The sequence below is a fragment of the Myotis davidii genome, unplaced genomic scaffold (genome assembly GCF_000327345.1).
Source record: "Myotis davidii unplaced genomic scaffold, ASM32734v1 scaffold820, whole genome shotgun sequence".
NCBI classification, from domain to species: domain Eukaryota; kingdom Metazoa; phylum Chordata; class Mammalia; order Chiroptera; family Vespertilionidae; genus Myotis; species Myotis davidii.
The window spans coordinates 634012-652043 of NW_006291981.1; the positions used below are offsets into that span (position 1 = coordinate 634012).

The window sequence follows — 18032 nt, forward strand, 5'->3', positions numbered from 1 at the left end:
AGCACTTTTCTCTCTGCTCAGAGCTCCTCTCTCTTACCCTCTCTCACCCCCTTTCGCCCTTCTCTCCACCACTGGAGTGTTCTTTACAGAAATCTTGCTTGGACCCACACTCCCTCCAGCCACCACCCAACTGCCCACCTTTCATAGTCCAACTCCTCAAAAGACGGCTCTGACCACTGACTGCTTCTGTTCACACCGATTTGCTTTCCGAATCAGAGCTCCGTTGGTATTGCTCAGTGTCACTAAGACAGCCCTATTGCCAAGTTCAATCAATGTCCCCTCGACTACTCCTAGAGACGTGCCCAAAGCACAAATATATTTGGTTTTGAGGAAACCTCGCTCCATTTCTCAGCAGTTCCTATTCCCTGGAACACGCTTCCTTCAACTTTCAAACCCGGCAGGAGACGAGCTCCACCATCTTGGCGGCTGTCGCTGAGGCCTCCCTTGGCCGGACACTGTCAAGGCTCCCGCATCTGCTGTCTCACACAGTGCAGCGGGGACAGAGAGGACGGGTTCAGAGTGTTGGGGCAGTCCCCCAGTTCGCACAGCAGCTGTGCTAAGTCCATATTAAAGTTTAAATGTCACTCGTATTTATGATGTATGGCTTTCCTTGGGGTAAAGAACATTCCGTGCTCAGCCATGAGAGTTACAGGAGTAAATGGTTTTAGGTCTTGAGAGAGCAAAGGTGTTTTGAAAAGTTGATTACGCAGAACACAAAGGGTTTTTGTGAGAGTAAAGTGTGTTGGGAAGGGGCAGAGGGTGAGCCAGGGGAGAAGACCTGCCCAACAGAGGACATCACCTGGCCCACCTACCTGTCCCACACCGCCTACCTGCTCCCCCACTTCCTGAGGCCCCATCACACCAGAGGGCCTGCAGGTAACACACAGTCCCCAGCTCATGATGAGTCAAGGCCTCTGTTCCACATGATGCTGTCCTAGCAGCCCCTGCGGACCCTTCCTGCAACAGGGAGCCACATGGTCTTGCATCGTGTCCCGAACACTAGCACCTGCCCCTGTGGTAAGTTCCAGCCCCGGCTTTTCCCGTTTCACCTGGATGCCATAGGCCAGGTTGGATGGGGTTGGGGTGGGAGTGGCCTCTGCCTCACAGGACGGGTAGAAAGTGGAGGGCCCGGTGGCTTGTGGAGGCCTTGGTTCCTTTCCCAAGAGGAGGCCTAGTACCACCTTGCTGAGCAATGCACCAATGAGCAACACCAGTCTGTGTCAGCTGAAGAATGGCCGAGATGTGTCTATGGCTAATCTCCCAACCCATGCGTGACACAGAGAACCGGACTTTGGGTTTAATTAAGTTCAGGGTCTTGGGATGAAGAGGTTCTCCAGGCAGCATTGCCTTCACAGTGATGCTTACAAGGGCAGGGGGTGGGGGGATTAGAGTCAGAGGAGCAGGAGATGTGAGGGTGAAACAAGAGGCCAGGGAGACTCAAGGAAGAAAGAGACCACAAGCCAAGGAACACAAGCAGCCCCCAGAAGCCAGAAAAGCACATCTGTGGGTGCTGCAGGGGGCCGGGCCCGAGACCCCAGGCCAGCCCGTGGGACTGGGTCTGGCTTCTGGTCTCTAGAGCTGGAAGCAAATACATGTGTTGCTGTGTGTGGTCTCCGTCAGGGCAATGCTAGGAAACTCACCCAGTCGCATTTGGCTCAGGGCAACACTGCCAGCACCTGTCCCTGTCGGGGTGACTGGAATCCTGCATTTCTGCTGTCTGACACGGAATCCCACTTGGTCCATGAACACTTATTGAGCAGCAGCTGTGTCCAGGCAGAGTCCCGGCTGGGGAATGCAAGGGCGGAGGCAGGCCTGCTCCCTGGCACCTGCTCAGCGGGCAGGAGAGTGCAGAGCAAGACCATCTGATGCTCCCACACCCTGGCAGCCAGGAGGCCTCTTGCAGGGGGTGGCACTGGGTTGAAATGAAGGATAAAAGGGACGCAGCTGCGAGAAGGTCTGGGGAGGAGCGTGTATTGCATGTGCGTTTCTGCAGAAGTAGTAACCATGAAGAGAGAGGAAGAGTTTGAATTGTTCAAAGACTAGGCTGGAGCCTAGGAATCGAGTGGGAGAGATCACCGACCAGACCTTCCTGGGCCTTGAAGGCCCGGTGAGCAGACTGGACTTCATTCGAAAAGCAACAAAGATGCCATTTGAGGTTTACACAAGGTGGTGCTGTAAGCCTGCCTGGCTGTGGCTTGTGAAATGATCACTGCAGCAGTTTTCCGGAGCATGGAGTTTGGAGGGGGCCGGCCAGAGGCACAGAGTGGCATAGAGCTGCCCATGAGAGCCCACTGCAGCCGCATGGGGTGGACACAGAGGGCCGTGGGTGGGTCAGTGGAGGGAGTGGGTGGAGTCATGCTGGAGCACCACTGCTGGAGAGACTGGGTCACTGACTGACCATGGCAGAGTGAGGACCCATTGGGGTTGGATCTCTTTCTTATTGTGCCCAAGTGCAACGCAAACAAATCAATGCCCCTCACTGGAAAGTTTTAGTCAAACTGTGGGGGCCCCCGCCGGGCGAGGTGGTGTGTACACAGTGGCTAAGTGGCCCGCCCCCTCTAAACTCCATGCTCTGGGAAACTGCTGCAGTGATCATGAAGTGCTGCCCTGAGGGCTTCCTGCGCAGCTCTGTCTGAGTTCCAGGCCGTAGGCTCTTGCAGGCAGCACCCCCAGGCACACAGGCAGTGACTAGAGCAGAGTGGAAACACTCAGAGCCTTTATTAGCCAGCCCCTCCCACCCCCACAGGGAAATGCAATGTTACTGGAATAGGTCCCTCAGAGCGTCATGCCAGGACCTGGACAAGGCACCTGCCTCCTGCCTGCCGTGGAGAAAGCTACAGCTCTTCCTTCACTCCTGGCTTCTGCTCTGGTCTTGGTGGTTCCTTTGGCTTAGTCACCTCCTCCTCTTCCTCCTCCACCTCCTCCGCCTCAGTTGTTTCCTTCTGCCCAACTGGCTCTTCCAACTTGGTCGCATTCTCCAGCTCAGGCAACTGCTGTTCAGGAAACTCTTCCTTAGCTAGTACCTCCTCTTCTGTCACTTCACTTTGCTCAACAGGTGTCAGCTATCCGAGAAAAGGAGGGAGGGGAGGAAGGAGGAGGATACAGAAATAAAGAGGCAAAAAGGATGTGATAATTGTGATGGTAACTGCCAAACCCTCTTTTCCTGGAACCATCCAAAGAGCATCACCTGGAGAATCTAGTGGGCATGAGGCCCGTTGGCCTGGCTGGGGGAGTGCCCACGTATGGCTTTGCCCACGGGGAGCCATCCTTCCTCCACGCTAAGTCCCGGGGTGTGGCTGCCCCTTGCTGAGCTCGGGGACTGAGCCTGTGGCCCAGGCCTGGCAAATAGGACCCTGCCCAGGACATCTGCTTGGACTATGAGAAGTAGGGGCTTGCTAAGCGGGGAGGGTGTTCGTTTAGTGCTGCGGGGCAATAGCTGGCCCTCCAGGTGGAAGCGACTCCTTGGAGGTGAAGTCGGCACTGAAGGAAGAGGTGGGAGACACAAGACAGTGTGAGCATCTGAGGCACTGGGCCTGGTGCTCTGCCAGGTGTGGGGATAACCTCTCTGCTGTTTAAGCCAGAGTCATGTTTCTGACACGGTGACGGGAGGGCCCTCACTAACGCACACGGCACCTTCCAGGAGGGGCTCGCAGAGCACGAGTGGAGGGTGGGGACTGGCATCCCACTGCTCCGGAGAATGATGTCATCAGAGCGTGGGATCCCGCTCCGACACCTGGTTACCTGCTGGGGACAGGAGGCTCAGGGCGCAGCCTGGGGCGCCCCGAGCGGCCTTAGAGCCTCCACCCTCCCTGAGGTCTCTAAGTCTGACATCTGCTTCCTCAGCTAAGTGCCCTGACTGCTTACCCTCCATCTCCATGGGGCACATGGTCCGGGGCCCTTGGCACACACTGCCCTAGCCATTGAGCTCCTCCTGTTCTGTGAGATATAAGAATCCAGGGGTGCTGTTCACCTTACCTCATCTCCCTCCTCAGTCCTGGCCTGGATCTGACTTTCCAGGAAGTCAGAAAAGCCCTTCACGGTGTGTTCTCCCGTGTACACTACCGCCTGGGGAGAAAGCGGACAGTCAGGCGCAGCCTCACCTGCAGGAGACGAATGGGTGGAATTCCCAACTGCCTGCATGCAACGGGCAGGCTTCTTGGCCACTGAGCCCCATAGCCAAGGCTCCAAGGTAAAGATAAAAACCCCTCAGAGGGCAGGCCAGGGCCACCTGTAGGAGCTCCGCTCTGCCTCTGGCCTCCTGGCAGCACTGCGGTCTAGCTGCTAACTCTCTGACTCCCTTCCCTGCCTGCAGCATGCAGGTCACCTCACCGCCTGGGGCTGCTAGAGGACTCAGTGGGTTCCTGCGTGGAGAGCGTTGAGGGTGTGCCTGCTCGCAGTGAGCATGCTCCACATTTGCTATTCCTGTTATTACTACAAGAGGAGGAAGAATAGCTCCTCATTCACATAACCTCCGGCACATGCTGCTGCTCAGCATCGCTACTTCCCTTCCTCTTGCACCTTTAATAGGATGAGGGAGCTGCTCACAGCCCACTGGTCGGCTGAACAGTTGTCAGCTACCGGGAGGTCTGCGGCAGAGCAGCTTCGGATCCAGCTCACTTCCCACGACTCCCCATCCACACCTGCTGCACCAGGAGGACGGCACGCCCTTCACGGGCTGTGGCCACCCTCACTGTGCTTCCCACACTCATTCACATCTCCCTCTTAATCTGTTTAACCCTTACTCTCCCTCAAGACGCCCTGTCTGCATTAAGACTCCCCACCGCCTCTGTCCTCCCGAATCTGGCCTCTCCAATCCCTATGGCATTGGAGACGGGCCCAAGTCATGACCTCCCCCCGCAACACACACACACACACACTCTCAGCCACGCGCTTCCGGGAGGGTCACCTTGGCTGTAATTCTTTGACACCTGCCCCACTGGGCCAAACAGCATGGTGAGTGTTCCTTGAACACGGATGTCATTCGCTGACTATGATACCAAAGTGTTAAAGACAGGGATTGTTTTTCTCCCATGCATTCCTCCTTCTTCCAGCAACTGCACCCCAGCATTCATGTGGCAATTTCCCCCTAGAGTCTGGGTGCCACAGGGACCATAGAGCCTGGGCCTGCCCTCTCCAAACCCCCGCATCCACGGAGCCACAGTGATGGGTCAGGGGTCAGCAGCCCTAAGCTGGGCCAGTGACAGTGAGTCTTAGGACCACTGTGGGAGCAAATGGAACGCTCTCTGCGCAGGAGAGCAGCTCTGCCTGGAGCTGAGCGCGAAGTTGGCTTGGCAGCAGGCAGAGCTGGGATGGGAGAAACTGCATCATGAGAATCGCATGGCTGGTTCCAAGACCCTGGAGCCCTCACTTGCTGCGAGTTGGCGGGGAAGAGCCTGAAGAAGGGGTGCCGGTCCAGGTGCACCAGCTGAATGTCGTTTGCGGTGACGTCAATCATGGCGATGGTGACTGTGGAGTGGTTTCGGTACTTCATGCCCAATTCCTCCAACACGGGGAACAGCCCTCTGCTCTGGTTGCACCAAGGCGCGTCTGCAAGGCAAGGGCCACGCTGAGGCCACAGCCCACCTCAAAGCTCCCAGAAATGCTGGCCCGGTCCTAGCAAGGTTCTGTGGCTTTGAAATCGTGCCCCCTCTTAATTACAATGCCACGTAGGCCATTTATATCTCAAGCATGCCACCTGGGCACGAGTAAAACCCTGCCCTCCCCCTGACGCCGGCACTTCCGGTGCTGGGAGGCTTCCTCTGCTCTTTGTTGCCTTTAGCATAGCTTTCCACTCCAGTTGAAGCAGAAAAACAAGAAAAATATTTATGCTAGATGCTCTGCCAGAAAGTGTGTGTGTGCATGTGAGCATGCACACATGCGTGTGTGCACATGTGCATGTGCACATGCAAGTGTGCATGTGTGTGTGCATGTGTGTGCGTGCGTGTGTGCATGTGTGCATGCCTGAGAGTGTGTGCACATGCACACGCGCACGCGCACGCGTGTGTGTGTGTGTGTTTGTGTGTGTGTGTGAGCTCAGGAGTTTTCCTAGCCCCCGGTCACCTAGTCCTGTGGTCGGCAAACTGCGGCTCGCGAGCCACATGCTGCTCTTTGGCCCCTTGAGTGTGGCTCTTCCACAAAATACCAACTTCTGCACATGGGCCACAAAGTTTCAATTGCACTGTACATGCGTGCCCACACGTGGTATTTTGGGGAAGAGCCACACTCAAGGGCCCAAAGAGCCGCATGTGGCTCGTGAGCCACAGTTTGCCGACCACTGACCTAGTCAATTAACCAGAGGAGTACAAGTTACAGGCAGGCTGCTCTGATATGAACCAGGTGCCACCCTGCCTCCTGGCTCCGGGGAGGAGAGGGCAGAGAAGTGAGCAGGAGGTAGTGGTCAGTACAACCGCCCTGGAGAGGGGCCGCCCGGCTTCCTCATGAGTAGTTCACAGAGCTTTGAGTCTGGCCCAGGCACCTTGTCCTCAGGAGGGAAATCGGGGACCCATTTCGAGACGGAGAGGTGATCAGGCCTTGCCTTCTCTCCTTCCACTGAAGTTCTTTTCTCCACGTGAGGAGTGGCCTCCGTGGCCCAGACACTGCATTTGGTCGATCACCCTCCATATACAAGGCAGACACCTCCACGACCGCCTGCCCTCAACAGCACCCGCGCTCCTCACTCCTCAGGAGCGCCTGGGCCCTGCGTGGAGCAGGAAGGATCATCATGGCCACGTCCCAGGGGACCAGTCTAGCAGCCCTGCTTCCGAGAAAATGCAGCTGCTTTTCCCTGTTCCCAGAACCAATGGGCATCCGCGGGGCTCCGGGAGCCGGGCAAGCACCGCAAGGCCACCCGCCTCTCGTCACAGGCAGCAGGCCCGCTCCGCCCGCTCCGCAGGCCTTGAGCACCCACCTGTGGGTGAGTCCACTCCAGGGAGACCTACACGCCTTGGCAATGCCAACCAGCCCTTAGCTCTCCCTCCCGGGAGTGATGGCATCAGAGCTGGCTTTGAACTTCTGCCTGCACCTTACTGTGTGACCTGGGGAATGTGACTGACCTCTCTGAGGCCGGCTTCCCTGATCTGGATCATGGATGGATCCACCGAACCTCCCTAAGACTCTTGTTCTGAGGAGGAAATGAGTGTGGAAATAGCAAACTCCTGCCTGGCTCCTTGAATGGGCTCAATCAATGAAGCTTCATGAGTTACATGCATGGATGTATGAGTACCTGCACTGTCACCCTTCTCTGTGCCTCTGGGGGGAGAAGGTCCCCAGCCTTGGATGTTGCATTAAAATGAGAAACAGTGAGGAAAGGGCCTTGTCTGTAGAAGAGCCTGGAAACTAAAGAATGGTAACAGCAACAAGAGCTCCCACGTATCTGGGCTTACAATGCCAGACATGCTCAATGCTTTCCACGTGTGATGTGGGTCCCCAGACTGGACACACCACTCAGGGAGTTAAAGGTAGCCACTCAATCAGTGACACAAACCAGAACCTCTGCTCTGTGTGGCAGTGACAGTGCAGGGCACGGGGTCAGGCCCAGGTCCACCCCCAGTTCAGGTACTTATTTGCTACCTGTAAAGTGGGAGCAATGATAGCAGCTCCTTTCAGAACCATGCTGTGAGGATTGAATGAGAGCACGTGAGTAGGCCTATGTGTGCAGCATTCAAGCATGTCAGCCATCAGTGCTGCCCTCATTAAAAGCCACAGGCCTGGCTGTGTGGCTCAGTGGTTGAGCATTGACCCATGCACCAGGAAGTCGAGGTTCAATTCCCGGTTACAGGCTCCATCCCCAGTACTGGGCATGCAGGAGGCAGCTGATCTATGATTCTCTCTCATCATTGATGTTTCTCTCTCTCTCTCCTTCTCCCTTCCTCTCTGAAATCAACAAAAACATATGTTAAAAACAACGAAATCACAGGCCTGGAGTATGTGGATGGAATTTCACACATTCCAAGAATTTACTTGGGGGCCCAGTTGCATTGTTAGTTGATAGCATCTTGATCCAAACTCTTTGGAGTCTGAAGACCATCCTGGATGGTGCTGAGATAGATCCGGGAGGTTGGGTGCCCGAGAATTGAGGAACACTTGACAGGTAACCTCCAGGCCCACACCTCCCGCAGCCTCTGCAGAGATACTCACAGAACATCACAAAGACGTCCCTTTCCTTGTCGAAGGCCATGGGTTGGAAGTTCTTCCCGACGAGCTGCTTCACCGGCCCCTGGTCCCAGTGCGGTGGGACCTCCTCACTGGGCTGATGTTTCTAGAAAGCACTTTGAGGGGTCAGTGGTCTCCCGAGAAGGGTCGGCAGTCCCACCTCCCCCCACCTCATTGCCCGCCCCCTGCCCTCCCTGGAAACCATGGAACGTGTGCTCTTGTTCTTACAAGACCCTGGGAACGCGTGTGTGATGCTGAGGTCCATCAGGAGCTTGATGTCAGGCTGGGTTGAACAGGGCAAATGGGGGTCAGAGGGCTGAGGAGGAGGCCAGGCTCCAAACAGTTCGAGAAGCAATTTGTTCGAAAACCAAATCATTTTTCCCATTAGAAATAATGTAAATGTAATTCATCCTTTCCAGACCCCCACATGACTCCCTGTTTTAACCTTTCTTATATACAGTGCACGTCTGATGTGCTGTTTGATCTATGAACAAGCACTTCTTTCTTTACATGGATCAAACTGCCCCCTCCCAGGCTTAAAGGAATCACATTCAGCACTGGTTCGGGGGCGTCTCGGGTCAGCATGCGGCATCTTCATTTCACAGATCGCCACCTCTGAAAGGCTGTCAGGGCTCACTGCTTCCCCGTCGTCCAACTCAACAGTTTTTCTGCCCCTTCAGTTGCCCGTGGTCACTGCTTCTTCACACCCTGAGCAACAGGAGCACTCTTGACGGCCTCTTTACATTTTAAAATTGTGCTAATCGCCGAAACCGGTTTGGCTCAGTGGTTAGAGCGTCGGCCTACAGACGGAAAGGTCCCAGGTTCGATTCCAGTCAAGGGCATGTACCTTGGTTGCAGGCACATCCCCAGTGGGAGATGTGCAGGAGGCAGCTGATCGATATTTCTCTCTCATCGATGTTTCTAACTATCTCTCTCCCTTCCTCTCTGTAAAAAATCAATAAAATATATATTTTTTTAAAAAAATTGTGCTAATGATTGAAGTTTGGTTCAACAGCAGAGACATTTTTTCTGTGAACAATTTGGTCGAGAAGGGATTGTTCGCGATGGGAGATGTGGGAGAAAGGCAGTTTGCCTGTAATTGATTCTTAGAAAGCTTAGATGAGAGCTAGCTTCATGTCTTTAATACCTTGAGTTTGTTCCCCCACAAAATGCTAGCTGTCCCCAATTACACCAAGAATCAAAGCCAAGATAACTTATACGACCGATGTCATCACACTTGGTTCTGCCCGCTCCCCAAGCTCATCACCCTCATCTGTGCTTTCATCAGACATATCGTCTTCCATTCACCCAGAGGGCTGGCCTCCCTCCCACCTCAGGCCTTCGCTTTGCTGTTCTGCAGGGAGAGCTGCCCCCAGGCTTCATTCACCCCTCAGCTCCCCTCTCTCACTGGTGAACTCGGATTTATCCTTCAGAACTACGCTAAGGGAACCATTCCCTGACTTTCTCAAGACCAGCTCAGTGCCTGGTGCCACACACTCTCATAGCACTTGGTGCTGCTCCTTGTATCACTTATGCAACGTTATTACTCATGTTCATCTTCCTGGGATTTGGTTACTGTGTCTACCACACGAGGCATTTCTTCCTTCCGCATTGGGAGTCCACTGCTGGGTAAAGACTAGGACCTCAATGAATAGTCTGTGAGTGAAGGAAGGAAACAATAAGCCCAGCTCTTGCTTCTCTTTGGAGGAAGTGGTGTCAATCTCAACATACATTTTCTCTACAAACATTGCTTTCTGAGTACGTCTTGAATCCACACCCTTCTCTTTGTCTGCACTGCTACCAACCTAGTCCAGGTAGCCTTCCTCTTCCGCCTAAAGCCTCTCACAGCCCCTAGTGTTCTCATGCATCTCCTCCTAACCCTCGCCACACCTTTATTCTCCTACCAGCACTTCTGCCTTCCCACTGCTCTTCGGATATCAGATCCCTCATATGCTTACAAGTCATTGCTGTCTGGCCTTTGCCCAGCTCAACAAACTCCTCTCCCACAATGCCCGCCCTCCTCCCCACTCCAGCTTGTAGAAAGGACTTGAAGATTCTTCACAAAAGAGCACAAATGGTGTGAGGACAGAGCATGAGAGACAGGAAGTGGTGACCATGATGGAGACTTGTCACCGGGGAGAGCTCCTAAGTTACATGAAGGATGTTCCTTTCTAGCCAAGGGCACAAGAGACCCTGTTGGCCCTTGACAGGGAGACGGGCACCTCTGAGAGGTAACCAGAGGGAAGAGAGAGAGGATGGGCAGAGCTCCAAGTAGGCTTGTGGATGTGGCACTGGAAAGTGAGGGGCCCTCCCTAAAACCTTCTATTTTCTTATGATCCGAGTAGAGTGCTCAGCTGAGCCTGAGCGTGGAAAGAGGTGCGAGGAGACATAGGGCCCAGGATTGAGAGAATGAACTAACAGGAAGTTACACCGAGCTGTCAGGACAGTTCTCAGCTCCTGTGGGAGTTTTGGCTTGTGATTCCAAGAGGCCAGCCTCCCTCACAATGATGCTCATTTCTCCAGCACTGGCCCGCAAGCTTCAGCCAAGGTTGTGGTTCTGCCTGGTAAATGCTACAGGTGGAGAAGAGGTGGGAGGTGGAGGGATAAAGGAGTGAAGAGAATCGGCATCAGAGTGAAGCCACAAAGGGGCTGCTAAAGAGCGTGTGTTATGGGATCAGGAGGCCGGAGATCCTGTGGGCTCTGGGGAAGGGAGCTAGGAGGACGGAAGCTGAAACTCGGCTTTCAGAAGGAACACCTTCCCCCGAGTGTGGCATAGAGCACGGGGCTTCCAGGGCATGGGCACACCAGTTATTGGGGGAGAGAGAGCAGGGTTTGGACACTGACATCCTGGAAATGATGGCAGAGTCGGGTGGAGGGCAAGTCTGCAGTGAAGAACGAAAGCCCTCGAGAGTAAAAGGGGGATGATTAGAGAACAGCAGCAACAGGAGGCTGGAGCAGATCAAGTCCACAGTCATGGGGTCCAGAGAACCTGGGGCAGGGCGTCCTGAAGGCAGGATGAGGAGATGTGACCCGGCAGAGGCACGGAGGACACCAGCCTGAGACTTGGCTTAGGACAGTGATGGCGAACCTTTTGAGCTCGGTGTGTCAGCATTTTGAAAAACCCTAACTTAACTCTGGTGCTGTGTCACATATAGAAATTTTTTTATCTTTGCAACCATAGTAAAACAAAGACTTATATTTTTGATATTTATTTTATATATTTAAATGCCATTTAACAAAGAAAAATCAACCAAAAAAATGAGTTTGCGTGTCACCTCTGACACGCGTGTCATAGGTTCGCCATCACTGGCCCAGGACAATGTGCATAAGAGAAGACAGCTTTCCCTTGAAGGCTGCAGGGGAAGTGGCATCTGTGGGGACGTAGACAGAAGCCGCAGAGCAAAGGTCACCGTACACGCTGGTGAGCCTGGCAATTTGCTCCAGAATACTTTTAAAGAATGTTACCAGTGCTCTCAAAAGTGTCCCCTTTTAGAAAATCAAAGCTGTGGCCCCCTAATCCCGCAGGCGGCTGGGGATGGGGCAGGTGCTGATGAGGCAGTGGGAGGCTGTGGCGCGGCAGGGGATGCACCACCCCTGCAGCTTCTCCTGCCTTTCAGCAAAACAGCCCCCTCCAGCCTCCCACCAAGGTCCGGAGCCCCTGAGGCTGATCCTGAGCACTTCATGCAGCGAGCCCCTCTCCATCCCCAAGCACGCCCTACCCCCAGGCCAAGTGTGGGGACACACGGGACTTGGTTGGAAGGTCTGTAAGGAGGATTCTTCCAAAGGTCGGGGGCCTTGGAGGGGACCTTGCCAAAGGCGGCAGCCCTTACCTTGACTTTTCCAAACAAGTCCAATCCCCCAGGGTGTTTTGCTAGAATCTCTATGTTTAGTCTTTAAGACTGACCTTGTAGAAGCATATACTTTCTCAAGGATGCTTACCCTGCTGATTGTATCCAGAGATTAATTTGACTTCAAGCTGTTGTTACAATAAAAGCCAACGAGGCAAGCGAACAGGACTGCTTTTATGACCAAAGTAAGAGCCCCTTAGCCTCTCTTCCACAGAAACCTACACAGGGGCTGCCGGTCAGCCCAGCAGCCAAGGAGACCTCTTACATCAGAATCCGAAACGAGGGTGTCAGCCCTGGGGGAGCCTACCTCTCAGTGGGTAATCCTGCCAAGGAAACGCCTTTACTTTGAGTATAAAGAATGGATAGTGCAACTATAGGGTCAGGACCGACCAGAAGTTGCATAGATTAGAGGTGGAGATATGGGGGTATTTCCCCACATTGAAGCTGAGACTCACCTTTATTCTCCATCTTCATTCAGATGACCGAGATAGCAGAATTAGGAAAAAAAAGGGTGACTTTGAGGTTCTGGATAAACCTTCTTTAAGAACAAACTTACCTTGGCGCTTCTACGCAGGTAGCTGCGGCCAAATTTCTTGAGGTTTTGGGAGGTTATGCTCCCGAAAGGCATTTTGTATCTCGCATCAGAGCTTAAGTTCAGGATTTGGACAGATGGGACATTGACCTCTGTGATCCGGAAGTATTCGAAGATACGTCCGTTTCTAGGCTCGTCTGCATCCACCAGGATGAAGAGGATCTGTCAAGCGGAAAGGATGTGAGAGACAGGAGAGGCAGTTAGGGAAGGGGTCCCTGGAGAGGAACGCATAGTTATGGGCAGGGACCACTCCAGACCCCCGGATTGTCGACAAGACTGTTACATGACAGCCGCAGCCGGTGTGGCTCAGCGGATAGAGTGCCGGCCTGCGGACTCAAGAGTCCCGGGTTTGATTCCGATCAAGGGCATGTACCTTGGTTGCGGGCACATCCCCAGTGGGGGGTGTGCAGGAGGCAGCTGATCGATGTTTCTAACTCTCTATCCCCTCTCCCTTCCTCTCTGTAAAAAAATCAATAAAATATATTTTTTAAAAAAGACTGTTACATGACAAGGGGAGGGGGAGAGGGGGCACCGAGCTGCTTTGAAACCTTGAAACCATGCAGGGAACAGGGGAAAGTGACCAGTTGGGAAAAACACAGGGGACAGGAGATAAGGAAGGGCCCACTCAGAAAGTGGGTGAGCAGACAAAGAAACTGCAAATATTTATCACCCCCAAAGAGACTCACTGGACTAGGTTTGGTCCATTCTAGAGAGAAAGGGTTCCCCATTTGGGCCCCTCCCCAGGGGAGTTTGTATGCCCTTGCAATGAGCTTCCACACTTTTGCTTAAAATCCTTCAGTCCGAGAATGTATTCTTCAAACTTCGTGAGACAAGAACCCACAATGAGAGAGTCCCAGCTTGCCACTCGGTTATCGGAACCCAACCACACGTGTATGCACGGGTATTGGAGGGGAAGGAACTGAGTCCCTTATGGAGAGAAACGGGGTCCGCAGTGGGAAAGCACAAACACAGGGTCCACGGCACCCGGAGGCTTCCTACAGGCTCCCTTCCAGCAGGCAGGGGCCGCCCTGCACCGTGTGCACTGCCTGGCACCCCATCCCCACACCCTGTGCACTGCCTGGCACCCCATCCCCACGCCTGTGCACTGCCTGGCACCCCATCCCCATGCCCTGTGCACTCCCTGGCACCCCATCCCCACGCCTGTGCACTGCCTGGCACCTCATCCCCACGCCCTGTGCACTGCCTGGCACCACATCCCCATGCCCTGTGCACTGCCTGGCACCCCATCCCCACGCCTGTGCACTGCCTGGCACCTCATCCCCACGCCCTGTGCACTGCCTGGCACCACATCCCCATGCCCTGTGCACTGCCTGGCACCCCATCCCCACGCCTGTGCACTGCCTGGCACCTCATCCCCACGCCCTGTGCACTGCCTGGCACCACATCCCCATGCCCTGTGCACTGCCTGGCACCCCATCCCCACGCCTGTGCACTGCCTGGCACCTCATCCCCACGCCCTGTGCACTGCCTGGCACCACATCCCCATGCCCTGTGCACTGCCTGGCACCCCATCCCCACGCCTGTGCACTGCCTGGCACCTCATCCCCACGCCCTGTGCACTGCCTGGCACCACATCCCCATGCCCTGTGCACTGCCTGGCACCCCATCCCCACGCCTGTGCACTGCCTGGCACCTCATCCCCACGCCCTGTGCACTGCCTGGCACCACATCCCCATGCCCTGTGCACTGCCTGGCACCCCATCCCCACGCCTGTGCACTGCCTGGCACCTCATCCCCACGCCCTGTGCACTGCCTGGCACCACATCCCCATGCCCTGTGCACTGCCTGGCACCCCATCCCCACGCCTGTGCACTGCCTGGCACCTCATCCCCACGCCCTGTGCACTGCCTGGCACCACATCCCCATGCCCTGTGCACTGCCTGGCACCCCATCCCCACGCCTGTGCACTGCCTGGTGCCTGTGCACTGCCTGATACCCCATTCCCACGCCTGTGCACTGCCTGATACCCCATCCCCACGCCTGTGCACTGCCTGGTGCCTGTGCACTGCCTGATACCCCATTCCCACGCCTGTGCACTGCCTGATACCCCATCCCCACGCCTGTGCACTGCCTGGCACCTATCCACACATGTAGGACGTCAGGCAGTCCTGAGCTTCCATCCCAGGTCCTTGAGCGAAACAAGAATTTCCCCTCTCTGTGCCGAGGTTTTGTTGTCTGTAAAGTGGTGATTTCATAGCTCCCACCTTATAGGGTGGCTATGAGAATTAAACAGGACCATGTATGTAAATGTTGCGTTCAGTGACTGGGAGGCAGAAAATGCTCTTTAGTATTCTAAATTCCTTCATAGCAAGGACATGCGTGACTTCACTCATTCATTCAACAAACAGTCATGGAGCTTATGTTGTGGGGAAGGCCGACAGCAAATGAGGGAACAACCGACCAATCCAGAGGGAGAGCAGTCAGACTGTGGTCAGTTCAATTACATCACAAACCGCCAAGCGTGACATGGTGTGAACCAGGAGGTGCAGTCACCAGCCACGGCGCTGTGCCCGCAGCATAATCCGGGGGAATAACAAGCGGAATGGAGCATGAACCACTAAATAGGTTTGGGGCCTGGACGCTTCACTCCGTGTTTATTTGGGGTTACAAAGTTTTTCACTATTTTGTTTACATTTCAGTCATTTTCTTCATAGGAAAAAAAATGCCTCTTGTAAAAATAAAGAGAAAAAGGAAGTCCATTACGCCCCAATCTAGGTGGGTAACTGCAGGAGCACAGGCAGGGTGCTTAGGAAAAACAGGTTGGTTTTGCGTGGTCCTTCTCTCTCTCTTTTTCTTTTTATACTCAATCCCTCCACCCCCTCTCCCCCCCAGCACTTAAAATATTGACTGCTTTACTAAATGTTGGGTCTAACCAGGGCTGTCTGCCTGCTCTCCCTCTATGAGCCTGTGAGGGAGCATGAGAAGGACCACGCAATAACAAGCACCATTCATTGCACATGTGCCCATTGCCTTACTTAAAGCACCTCTGATTCTTACCACAAGTTCCCTTTATACCGAGGTGACTGAGGCTGGGAGGTTAAGGAACAGCCCAAGTGCCCATCAGGAGATGAGAGGATAAACAAAGCTGTGAGACGTTTACATCATGGAGTACTCCTCGGCTGTATAAAAGAAGGAAATCTTACCCTTTGCAATAGCATGGATGCACCTGCTCATGGACGTGCACAGTAGTGTGGTGATTGCAGAGGTGGGGTGGGTGGAGGTGGAATAGGGCATAAAGGAGATAAAAGGTGATGGAAAAATAAAATGAAAAAATTTTTTAAAGAAAAGAAAGAGTGAAGAAACAACTGACATCACACAAATACAAAGGACTGTAAAAAAATATCGCAACCATCTATATGCCAACAAATGGGACAATCTGGGTGAAATGGACAAATTCGTACAAACATACAATCTTCCAAAACTCAATCAAAAACATCAGAAAACTTGAATAGCCCAATAGCAACTAATGCTATGTAAGCAGTAAGGAAAGAAAAAAAAAACTCCCAGCAAACCAACAAAAGTCCTGACCAGACAGCCTCACAGATGAATTTTACCAAACATTCAAAGATGAACTAACACCTATCCTCCTCAAACTATTCCAAAAACTTAGAGGAGGGCCCTGGCCAACATGCTCAGTGGTCAGAGAGTCAGGCCCAAAGGTTCTCGGGTTCAATTCCCAGCCAGGGGCATTTAGCTGGGTGTGGGTTCAAGGCAGTGAATGTGGGAGGCAATCAATCTATGTCTCTCTCTCACATCAATGTCCTCTCTCTCTATTTCTCCTCTCTCTCTCTTCCACTCTCTCTAAAAATCAATGAAAAAAATAGCCTTGGGTGAGGATTAATGAACAAATAAATAAGAGAAAGGAAGGAAGGAAGGAGGGAAGGAAGGAAGGAAGGAAGGAAGGAAGAAAGAAAGAAAGAAAGAAAGAAAGAAAGAAAGAAAGAAAGAAAGAAAGAAAGAAAGAAAGAAAGAAAGAGGGATACTTCCATGCTATATTTACAAGGCCAGAATTATCCTAATTCCAAGACCAGAAAAGACACTACAGAGAAAGAAAATTACAGGCCAATATCCCTGATGAAGATAGATGCTAAAGTCCTCAACAAAATATTAGTAAACCGGACCCAGAAAAATATTAAAACATCAAACACTATGATCAAGTGGGACTTGTTCTAGGGATGTAAGGCTGTTACAATATTCACAAATCAATAAATGTGATACATCACATAAACAACAAGAAAGATGAAAATGATATGATCATATCAATAGATGCAGAAAAAGCATTCAATAAAAATACAGCACCCATTTATGATTAAAAACTCTAACCAAAGTCAGAATAAAGAGACCATACTTACCCTGACCAGTTTGCCTCAATGGATAGAGTGTTGGCCTGTAGACTCCAGGGTCCCAGGTTCAATTCCAGTCAAGGGCATGTACCTTGGTTGCGGGCATATCCCTAGTAGGGAGTATGCAGGAGGCAGCTGATCGATGTTTCTCTCTCATTGATGTTTCTAACACTTTATCCCTCTCCCTTCCTCTCTGTAAAAAATCAATAAAATATATTTTTTTTAAAAGAGAGACCATACTTCAACATAAAGACCATATATGAAAAACCTACAGCCACCATCATACTCAATGGGCAAAAAGGAAAGGGGCAAGACAGGATGTCCGCTTTCACCACTCTTATTCAACATAGTACTAGAAGTCCTAGCCACAGTGATCAGACAAGAAGAAGAAATAAAAGGCATCCAAATTGGAAAGGGGAAAATAAAACTCTCATTATTCACAGATGACATGACATTATATATAGAAAACCCTAGAGACTCCACCAAGAAACTACTAGATCTAATAAATTATTTTGGCAAAGTAGCAGGATACAAAATCAATATCCTAAAATCAATTGCATTTCTATACACCAATAATGAACTATCAGAAAGAGAAACTAAGAAAACAACCCCATTTACTACTGCAACAAAAAAAATAAGGTAACTAGGAATAAATTTAATCAAGTATGTAAATAACCTGGACTTGGAAAAGTATAGGACATTGGAGAAAGAAACTGAGAAGTATACAAATAAGTGTGAGCATATACCATGTTCATGGATTGGAATCATTAACATAATTAAAATGTCCATACTACCCAAAGCAATCTATAGAATCAACACAAACCCTATTAAAATACCAATGGCATATTTCACAGATCTAGAACAAATATTCCAAACATTTCTATGGAACCAAAAAAGACCCTGAAGAGCTACGACAACCTTGAGAAAGAAAAACAAAGTTGGAGAAATCACATACTGGATATCAAGTTATACTACAAACCACTGTAATCAAAACAGCCTGGTACTGGCACAAGAACAGACTATATATATATATGTTAAAGGCCCAGTGCACAAAAATTTTTGCACTCGGGGGGGGGG

At 52.2% G+C, this 18032-nt stretch overlaps 1 protein-coding gene across 1 annotated transcript in view; it reads right to left on the minus strand.

The window, feature by feature from the left end:
• Positions 1–18032, minus strand: part of PDILT (protein disulfide isomerase-like, testis expressed) — a 51314-nt gene that overhangs the window by 8792 nt on the left and 24490 nt on the right. The window contains exons 7-11 of the mRNA XM_006765351.1: positions 12556–12753; positions 8137–8257; positions 5369–5547; positions 3976–4065; positions 2839–3062 (exon numbers count right to left, since the gene is read on the minus strand). Of these exons, the coding sequence (XP_006765414.1) occupies positions 2839–3062; positions 3976–4065; positions 5369–5547; positions 8137–8257; positions 12556–12753 (812 nt within the window). The remainder of the gene's footprint in view (positions 1–2838; positions 3063–3975; positions 4066–5368; positions 5548–8136; positions 8258–12555; positions 12754–18032) is intronic.